We start from the raw sequence: 11,030 nt of genomic DNA on the forward strand, positions 1-11,030 counted from the left end.
TTCACCAAAGAACCCCTTCCATCCGGCTCTCGCCGTAACCAACATCAAGAACCACATCCCCATTGTTCTTGAGATGGAAAACGTTCAATTTGGTACTTGGGTTGAACTTTTCAAAATTCATGCTCGCTCTCATAAGGTCCTTCATCACATCATTCCTCCCGCACCAGGCAAGGAAACGAAGACACCTGAAACTGATGATGAGCAAGAGCTGTGGGCAACTCTTGATGCAACAGTTCTACAGTGGATTTATTCCACTATCTCCAGCGATCTGTTGGCTACCATCATTGAACCAGACTCCACTGCCATGGAGGCCTGGAATCGATTGACCAACATCTTCCAGGACAATCAAAACGCTCGCGCAGTCACTCTCGAGCAGGAGTTTTCCTCCGTTCGCATGGAAGATTTTCCCACTGCTTCCGCCTACTGTCAGCGACTCAAAACGCTGTCTGTCCAATTGAAGAATGTTGGAGCCCCTGTCTCCAAACAGCGACTCGTTCTCCAACTTGTCTCCGGACTCACCGATGCATACAAAGGGGTCGGTACACTTATTCGGCAAAGCAAAACTCTTCCAGAATTTTATCAGGCCCGCTCTATGCTTATCCTTGAGGAAGCCGGTCTAATTAAGATGGCGGCTACCGGCGCACAGGCTGCGATGGTTGCGACACAACCAAAGGACCTTGTTGAACCATCCTCCTACAATGATAACCGCGGCGGTAAGAAGAATAACAGCCGGAATTCTGCTCATAAAAACCGCAGCAATTACGGTAGAAACGGCGGACGTGGTCAACGTGGCGGCGGACGTGGCGGTGGTCAACCGTCCCAACAAGCCAACACCTCACCATGGCAGTCTCCTCCCGCTCCCTGGCAGCAGTATCAATGGGGTTGGATGTCACCACCATGGGCACTTCCTCCTTGCCCATATCCTTCTTCTCAATGGACTCGCCCAAGTGGTCCTCCAAAGCAACCAGGGCTATTAGGTCCACGTCCGCAAGCCTATGCAGCCAGCACTCCTTCTCTAGCACCCACGGATATTGAAGCTGCCTTGCACACCATGTCCCTCAATTCTCCCGATGGCCAATGGTATATGGATACTGGAGCAACCTCTCATATGACGGCATCACAAGGTAATCTCTCGTCTTATTCTAATATGAGTAATTCAAATCAAAATATTATTGTTGGCAGTGGACAACAAATTCCAATTCGTGGTTATGGACAATCAACCCTTTCCACATCTACAAAACCTTTAAAACTACAAAATGTCCTACATGCCCCGCAAATTATTAAAAATTTAATTTCTGTGCGACGTCTTACTATTGACAATAATGTTTCTATTACTTTTGACCCTTTTGGATTCTCTGTGAATGATTTTCAGACGGGGATGCCACTAATGAGGTGTGATAGTATTGGGGATCTTTATCCCATCACGAATAATTATGCAGTTTCCCTTCCATCTACTTTTGCAGCTCTTACGTCCAGTTTATGGCACCATCGCCTCGGACACCCGGGTTCATCTGTTTTGCGATCTCTTAGCAAAAATAAGTTAATTGATTGTAACAATTTCATTTCCAATTCTGTTTGTGACTCCTGTATTTTTGGGAAACATGTTAAATTGCCATTTTATGCATCTCAATCTCATACTTTAATGCCATTTGATATTATGCATAGCGATTTATGGACTTCTCCTATTTTAAGCACCGCTGGGCATAAATATTATGTTTTATTCTTGGATGATTACTCTAATTTTTTGTGGACTTTTCCTATTAGCAAAAAATCACAAGTCTACTCTATTTTTTCATCCCTGGGTTCTCTCATTAAAACCCAATTTGATAAAACCATCAAATGTTTTCAATGTGACAATGGACGTGAATTTGACAATGAGTCTTTTAGAAAATACTGCGATGCTAACGGTCTTATTTTTCGTTTCTCTTGCCCGCACACTTCTTCTCAGAATGGTAAAGCGGAACGAAAAATACGCACCATAAATAACATGATTCGCACTCTTCTTGTCAATTCTTCAATGCCCACTTCTTTTTGGCATCATGCTCTTCAAATGGCAACTTATCTGTTAAACATTCTCCCACATAAAACTCTAAATCACAAGTCACCTACTCAGATCTTGTATCACCGGGATCCCACTTATACACACCTCCGAGTTTTTGGTTGTTTATGCTATCCATTGTTTCCTTCTACCAGTATCCATAAATTACAAGCTCGCTCTACCCCATGTGTTTTCTTGGGCTACCCGTCCAATCACAGAGGATACAAATGTTATGATTTGTCAAACAGAAAAATAATTATTTCACGGCATGTAGTATTTGATGAAACACAATTTCCCTTTAGCAAGTTACATTTACCCTCTAATACTGCATATGATTTTTTAGATGATACTCTACATCCTTCCCGCATACATCACTGGCAAAATCAAATTTCCCAGCCCATTGCAGCCAACCCTCCAGTCCTAGCCCAAACTACTTACCCCAACAATAACCATGTTTCACATCCCATCAGTCCCACTGCCCCCCCTCCATCAAATGACCAGCCAACTCACCAACCCGCAAGGACCATAACGACACGCAGCATGCATGGCATTTCAAAACCCAAACGCATGTTCAACCTATCTACCTCGGCCAATCACCTTTTACCTTCTCCCATTCCAAAAATCCATATTTAGCCTTGTCCGACCCACATTGGAAATCTGCCATGCAAGAAGAATTTGATGCTCTTATTAAAAATAAGACGTGGGATTTGGTCCCACGACCTTGTGATGTTAATATTATTCGCTCAATGTGGATTTTTCGTCATAAAATGAAATCTAACGGTTCATTTGAGCGTTATAAGGCTCGTCTTGTTGGTGATGGCAGGTCTCAAAAAGCTGGAGTAGATTGCGATGAAACATTCAGCCCTGTGGTGAAACCAGCCACGATCCGGACGGTTCTCAGCATTGCCTTATCAAACTCATGGCCCATTCATCAGTTAGATGTCCAGAATGCCTTTTTACATGGCAATCTTCATGAGACAGTGTATATGCATCAACCCATGGGTTTCCGGGATCCTGCTCATCCAGACTATGTATGTCTTTTGAAAAAATCACTATACGGCCTCAAACAGGCTCCTCGAGCGTGGTACCAACGATTTGCTGACTATGTCTCCACTATAGGCTTTCATCACAGCAAAACCGACCATTCCTTATTCATCTACCGCAAAGGCACAGACATGGCATACATTCTTCTCTATGTAGATGACATCATTCTCACCACATCCACCGATGATCTTCGGAAGTCCATCATGATGCTCCTTGCTTCTGAATTTGCCATGAAGGATTTGGGCCCTCTCAGCTATTTTTTAGGCATTGCAGTAACCAGACATACAGGTGGTCTATTTCTTTGTCAGAAAAATTATGCAGCAGAGATCATTGATCGGGCCGGCATGTCATCTTGCAAACCGTCCGCCACACCTGTTGACACCAAACAAAAACTCAGTGCCTCATCAGGTGTTCCATTTGAGGACCCTACTCTTTATCGGAGCCTTGCAGGTGCTTTGCAGTATCTCACATTCACTCGACCAGACATTTCATATGCTGTCCAGCAGATATGCCTCCACATGCATGCTCCGAAAACAGAACACATAAATGCTCTAAAATGCATTCTGCGCTATCTACAAGGTACGCTGCATTTCGGCTTACATATGTACCCTTCATCCATCTCTAGTCTTACTTCCTACACTGATGCTGATTGGGGTGGCTGTCCTGACACAAGGCGCTCAACATCTGGTTATTGTGTCTTCCTTGGTGATAATCTTATCTCATGGTCATCTAAACGGCAACCCACTCTCTCTCGCTCTAGTGCTGAAGCTGAATATAGAGGGGTAGCCAACGTCGTGTCCGAGTCATGCTGGATTCGAAATCTTCTCCTGGAACTACATTTTCCGATCCCAAAAGCCACATTGGTGTATTGTGACAATGTCAGTGCCATATACCTCTCCGGAAACCCCGTTCAACACCAACGCACGAAGCACATCGAGATGGATATTCACTTTGTTCGCGAGAAGGTCGCTCGCGGTCAAGCTCGAGTTCTTCATGTCCCATCCCGTCATCAGATTGCTGACATATTTACTAAAGGACTGTCGCGCATACTTTATGATGATTTTCGGGCCAGTCTCAGCGTTCGGGAACCTCCCGCTTCCACTGCGGAGGTGTGATGGACTAGAATATTTGTTAGAATATTCTTGTAATTAAATCTGTATCTCTTCCATTCATAGAATAGTCAATACCTTCCTAAACTATTTTAAGCAATTCATTGATGTATAGTTAATAGGCTTCTATGTTGGTCACACATGATCATTGTATTTATATTGATACAGATTAATGAAAAAGACACGGGAAAACAATTCCTTTCATTTGTGATATAGTTTCATTGACTATATGTTATGATACTAACACTTATGTAAAGGAAAATGAAACATCTAAGCTGATGTGAAGCATAAGAGGATCAAGTATGAATTGTAGCGCAAACTTACAAGGATGTGTGACATTTATAATTCTATCATAAATATAGTATGTTGAGAAAATTTTAGGAAGTTTAACTATCATGGAGTTAGAATATTGAGTATCCTTTATGGTCCTAATGCTACTTGAGTAAAAATATACGAGATATACCATAACAGATTGGTAGATACAATGTGTATTAGAACAATACAATGATGTATCATGAGATTTGTTTGAGTTAAAATATATATTTGAGATTTATTTCTCTATTGTGAGAGTCTTATCACTTGAAAATTATTCAAGTAAGCTTGTATAATAAATCCACAAATGAAGTCACATTTATCTAATGTGGGGGTGTCGCTTAGAAAGTATTCTAAGTAGACTTGTATAATAAATTTATGATGATTGGATATGGGCCAATGAGATAAATCTATAAGTAGATTTATTTTATTGATGAATAAGTTGTCGCTTAGTAGCCATCTAAGTAGACTTGTATAAACTTATTGTGAAAATTGAGTTTACTTTATAGACTCAAAAAATTGTGAGATGAATTGACTTTGAGACGTCTTAGTCAATATTAGTGAATTGATCGGATCCGTTGAATTAACCCCTGGGAAGAAAATTGATAGGAATGGACTATGCCACTGAAAAACGACAAGTAATGGGAACCCAACCTTTGTGATTGGAGATCCCATGAAGAAGGTTCATATGGGTAAAAACAAGTTACTTGTTAGTTATGTTAGCACTAAAATTTTGTCCATTTCCTATGTGTTATGATAATGGCTATGAGAAGTGCTAAATTAAAAATAAATTTGAGGGGTAAGCTTTAAAGGCTTTTAATGATTACCATAAGCCCTTATGGGTGGTGTATGGTTGTAGCATACACTAGATGGAATCACCTATATGAGTGTCAAGTGGGGCCGCTTGCATGAGACCGTGGCGGGTCTCTAGAGCACTCATGAAAACCAGACACGCGCACGTCCTAAATGCGCAACACCGCGTAACACGAGAATTGTGGGGGTGTGATGCGGGTGGTAAACCTCTAACACACGTCAAGTGTCTTTGGTTTATATAGCTTGCTACACCAATTTCATTGTGTGTTACGTTTATCATCCTAGCACTGGTTCATATAGCTTGCTACACCAGTTTGATGCATCACACTCAAAAGTAACTCAGGCAATGTTTTCGAAACAATTTTAAGTTATTATTTAGTTGAAAAACTTTTGAAATATGTGGGGGATTGTTGGATATTTGAGATATTTCAAAAGTTATTTATTTTTATAACTTATTAATTTAATTTGACTTGAGAATTATTTTAATTACTTATTTGATAAGGTATCATTTAACCTATTAAATAGGAGATATATATACATCTTATTAGTTTTGGTACGTTGCATCATGTATAATAAATACCATTTTTTAGTGGAACCTTAAACCTATTCACATCACATGTTCCTATTTTATAGCAACTAATTAGCCTATTTATTTTGATAACCGTTTTGAAAATACTAATTAAAAAAGAATTGATTTGTTTTAATTACATGAAAAGAATGCTTTATAACTTGGTCAATATATATGTATGCTTTATATAAAAACAGAGAAGAAAGTACTAAGAGATAATACATCCCTAAATTCATTGTGTTTCATATATCTAATTCTCAAAACAAAGTATTTTCTAATAAGTGCCTGAGTTACCAACCTTGTTAATATTCTTATGTCTTGATAGCCTCGGTATGTTTATCACCGAGAAGAACCGGTTGTATTCTGGGGGAGTTGCGCAATATATGCGGATAATTCCTTAGTTCAGTGATTACACGCCTCCGGTTAAATAGTTTCCAGCCATCCGCGACAACAGTATGAACATATTCTACAAGATGTTCGGTATAAATTTCAATTAACATATGATACTTATCAAATACTTTCTAGAATAATATATATATAATGAGCTCTCAAAAATAATCTCACAAACTTTTGGTTGTGAGTTGATAACTAACATACATGTGACCATTTAGTTGATGCATCAATTAAAATTATAGAAATTTAATTGGTCCACATGATCGGTGTATTGATTTATAAATATCACCTTATATATAAAATAAAAGACGCTTGTTTACTAAATTTATCAATTTTCTTCGGGAACTAGTAATACACAAAAAGTGTTAGATTGAATGAACTTCTGGCCATTCAATACATATTCATAGAAATTTTTCGCTTCATAATAGACCAGAAATGACCCAACTAATCTTGCCAATGATAAAATTAATATGATTTATTTGTAAACTTCTGGTTTACTTGAACATGTGCTTAAATTGCACTAATATCATAAGTACACCACAAACTAGAGACAAAAGTTGATAATATGTCTCGTAATATAGAGATAAAATATTTCCGTCGTTTCTTGTTTCAATATGATATTCATTTATGTGAATATCCTTCGGTAACAAATTTCTTTAAGACTTAAAATATAAAATACATTAGCAAAGTGCAATTTTGTTTCTCGATATAACAATGCATTGACTCTTCTGGAGCCTTCAATAATTTTCGTACTACCAAATATAAAATTTAATTTTTCATGAATAGTAGTATCGATGAATATTTTCAAGCTAAACAAATATATTTCTACAAAAAAATCTTTTCGGTGGAACACAATAAAAAAATAGTAATAATTTATTTGTATGAGAATTAAAAGAGTAAAAATAAAGTATAACAAAATAATGTTTATGTGGATTTCAGTAGAATTAGAAATTAAAATATAGTAACAATTAAAAGATTTTAAAATTAAAATCAATCAATTAATTTAAATATGTAACCGAATAATTAAAATCAATTTATGTTTGCAAAGAATAATTTGTTTTTTTTTTTTAAGAGCAAAGAATAATCATTATTGAGTTGAGATAAGCTCCATTAGTATATCCTCCTTTTCCTCCATTAGTTGCCTATATCTGTGACATGTGGCAATAAAACAAATCAACGGTTCAGGTTAAAAAAAGAAAAAAATTGAAAGAAACATGTAAACTCTTTGCTAATCATTCACCACTATCATCTCCTTATTCCTTGCTAATCACGTCCCTCTTCTTCTTCTTCTTCCCTTACACAATTTCACTATTAGGATTCCTTGCTAATCATTCACCGCCGTCATCTCCTTGCAACTCGCCGCTGAAATCAACTCTCCGTCTGTCTCAACACCATTCTCCGCCATCACCTCTGTTTGTCAGTACCAGCACCGTTCGCTGTCACCCTCTCTATCCGTTTCGCCGTCGTCGCCGTCATTTTCACAGTCAGTGTTACGGTAAATGGTGATTTGATACATTAAAATGTTAATAATTTGATACATTAGTTTCACTATAATAATTTGATACATTAGTTTCACTATAATATTTTGTTCTTCTTCACATTCTTAGTTAAAATGTTAATAATATGTTTACAAATGTTATTAAGATGTACATGTTTAAAATATTGGTTTCACTATAATATTGGTTTCTGCTATAATATTGGTTTCACTATAATATTAGTTTCACTATATACTAACATGAAGAAGACTATACTTTTACAGATAACATGAATTCATCGTCAATTCCGGTAGTCGATTCCGTTCTCTCTCTTTTCGATCTGCAATCTTCCACTGTTCTCTCTCTTTTTCATCTGCAATTTTTCAATCCACACTTAAGAAAATCTAGACGACATAGCATGAAGAAATTTCAACAACATTAAAAATTTGCAGCAAGAGAGCAAGAAAAAGACACGGTTACTAAGCCGCCGCCGACTTTTACTTCGATTTGTTCGCCGCCAAAGTTTTGATACCACATGGTTTGCTCGTTGTTCCTCTTCATCGCACGATGCAGCGCTCACTCTTTCTCTCCATCGCAGCTCGCCATCATTTTCACCATTATTACCAACTTCAGTTTTAGGACAAACGAGTGCCATGAGCGATTAGGTTTCAACTTTAGGATCGTTTTGTTGTAATAATCAATTGTAGCTGTAATTTTAACTTTTAATTTTAGACTGTAATTTTAGCTTTCAATTTTAGCTTGTAATATTTCTCTTTTGGTTATGTTGAAGATTCTGCATTTTTTTATGCAGAAAAAAAATATTGTACTACTACATTGTTATAATAAAGAAAAATTAACAATTGTTATTTTTACAGTATTTTTGCTTTTGGTTTTGCTGTGCCAGGTTATTCTGGCTTGTACATATTCTAGTTTCCCTTTGTACTGTGTGTTGATGGCTTTGTGTTGATGGTGTTTTAGCATATCTTATTCTGGATCAGTGTCCTTCTTTCATTTATATATAATTTTAGCAAATTTCAAACAAAAAAAAATGGTACTGTCTTCCAACAAAAACTCAGTTGAGACAGCACTATGTACAATATCCTTTAGTCTGCGAGTTGTGTAGCAGAGAAAGTGAGGATACTTGGCACGTGCTTTTCGATTGTGAGATGAGTCGAAATTGCCGGGATGCTGCAGGATTACATGTTGTTATCACACTTCGGTTGTTATCAAAAGTTTAATAATAATATACCAGATGATGTACAGGAACACAGTATCATACAAGAATTGATACAAGTTGTATTGAATTGTAATCACTATAAAGCTATTAAGTGTCTAGCTATTGGTTTGCGAAGGGCTGCTGCATATGAGGTTTTGGCATGGGACAGAGCTTTGTGCGCAAAACTCGGCATTACTTAGTAACAACATTATAAAGTAACAAAAATCTGCATTATAAAGTAACACAAATCTGCTACAAAATCTGGATTATAAAGTAACAAAAGTCTGCATTATAAAGTAACACAAATCTGCTACAAAATCTGGATTATAAAGTAATAAAACTCAGCTACATCAAAAGCCATACAAAATAAGTCTAAAAGAAATTGCGAAGTCCTAATGTGACAACTGAACTTGATTGTGTCAACATGCCTTGAAATCCCAATGTGCCAAATTGACTTGTTGCTTGATGTTGAAGACCCAATGTGTCAACTTGGCTTGATGGTGTCAACAAGCCTTGAAATCCCAATGTGCCAAATTGACTTGTTGCTTGATGTTGAAGACCCAATGTGTCAACTTGGCTTGATGGTGTCAACAAGCCTTGAAATCCCAATGTGCCAAATTGACTTGTTGCTTGATGTTGAAGACCCAATGTGTCAACTTGGTTTGATGGTGTCAACATAGCTTCAAGTCTCGACGTATCAACTTGACTGGATTGTGGTAACATTGCTTGCTGCTGCATCATAATATAAGAAAAGTTAAATAAATGATAAATATGTCTAAAATTATATAAATTGATGATAAACTTACATGCGATGGCTGTCTTTTTTTGTTTGATGATAAGCATGTCTTTCGCCATTGCGGCATCTTGATCTGTTAGAACTGTTTTAGGCTTTGCTCCACCCATTGCTTTGAGAAAAGTTTCAAATAACCACTGAAAAGAAGGGATTGTTTCATCATATAACAATGCTGCCCCAAAAATGATTGTTTGCCTGTGATTATTAAGTCCTACAAATACTCCCAATGGCCTATAATCCTTATTTGTCTTATACGTGGTATCAAAAGTGATGACATCACCAAAATACCCATAATCATTTATCATTTGTGCATCCGCCCAAAGTATATTTGTTATTTCATCATCAACATCCATTTGAAAGTCATAAAAGAATGAGGGATTTTCACTTTCATGTTTGAAATACTTAATCAAGGCACCCACTTCACCAAACTTTAGTGAATGCATCCTTTTGGTTCGAAGGTAATTCTTAAGGTCTTGTTTTGTAAAACCAACTATCTTTAACCCACCAGCTTGCTTTGATATATATTCATGTAAACCTTTTGGTCTTAATCCAGATTGATCCCCCAATACAATTTGTGATGCTTGTGCCTCAGATATGCGCCGATGAGAGCGAATCATGTGAACATACTTTTGTGGCTGAAGAGGGTGGTTGTGTTTAGCTACAAAGTCAACAACCTTATATTTCCCTATCTTCCGATCAGTCGAATAACCATACGCGCTTGGCAGTCCGTTCTAGTTTTTGCTCTATTGCGCTCCCCTGTCGGCTGACGTCTTTTGTCAACACCTCGTATGCCCTCTTTGAAGCATGTGAATTTTCTTGAAGTTAAGACTCCATCCTTTTTGCTTTTGTTTACATATTCTCTGAGAATACCGAATCCAAGTTTTTTACTGTACTCATTATAAAAATCATAAGCAGCTGCCTCAGAGTCAAACTTCATTTCCAAGTGTGGTTCGCTATCGACAATACTGTCTTGCCCAAGTTGCACATTTTGTTCATGGATATTGTTCACCCATTTATCGACACAATCGACTACCGGAATTGATGATGAATTCATGTTATCTGTAAAAGTATAGTCTTCTTCATGTTAGTATATAGTAGAAACCAATATTATTCTTATAGTGAAACTAATGTTATAGCAGAAACCAATATTATAGTGAAACCAATATTTTAAACATGTACATGTAATAACATATTATACCAACATTTGTAAACATATTATTAACATTTTAACTAAGAATGTGAAGAAGAACAAAATATTATAGTGAAACT

The 11,030-nt window shown here is 37.1% G+C and overlaps 1 protein-coding gene across 1 annotated transcript; it reads left to right on the forward strand.

Moving 5' to 3' along the window:
• On the forward strand, positions 1-1,538 carry LOC123887523. The gene is made up of 2 exons (XM_045936849.1): positions 1-1,124; positions 1,373-1,538. The coding sequence occupies exons 1-2, from the start codon at positions 74-76 to the stop codon at positions 1,396-1,398; spliced, it is 1,077 nt and encodes a 358-aa protein (XP_045792805.1). The 5' UTR covers positions 1-73; the 3' UTR covers positions 1,399-1,538.
• The last annotated feature ends 9,492 nt before the right edge of the window (positions 1,539-11,030 follow it).

The sequence above is a fragment of the Trifolium pratense genome, linkage group LG5 (genome assembly GCF_020283565.1).
Source record: "Trifolium pratense cultivar HEN17-A07 linkage group LG5, ARS_RC_1.1, whole genome shotgun sequence".
NCBI lineage: Eukaryota > Viridiplantae > Streptophyta > Magnoliopsida > Fabales > Fabaceae > Trifolium > Trifolium pratense.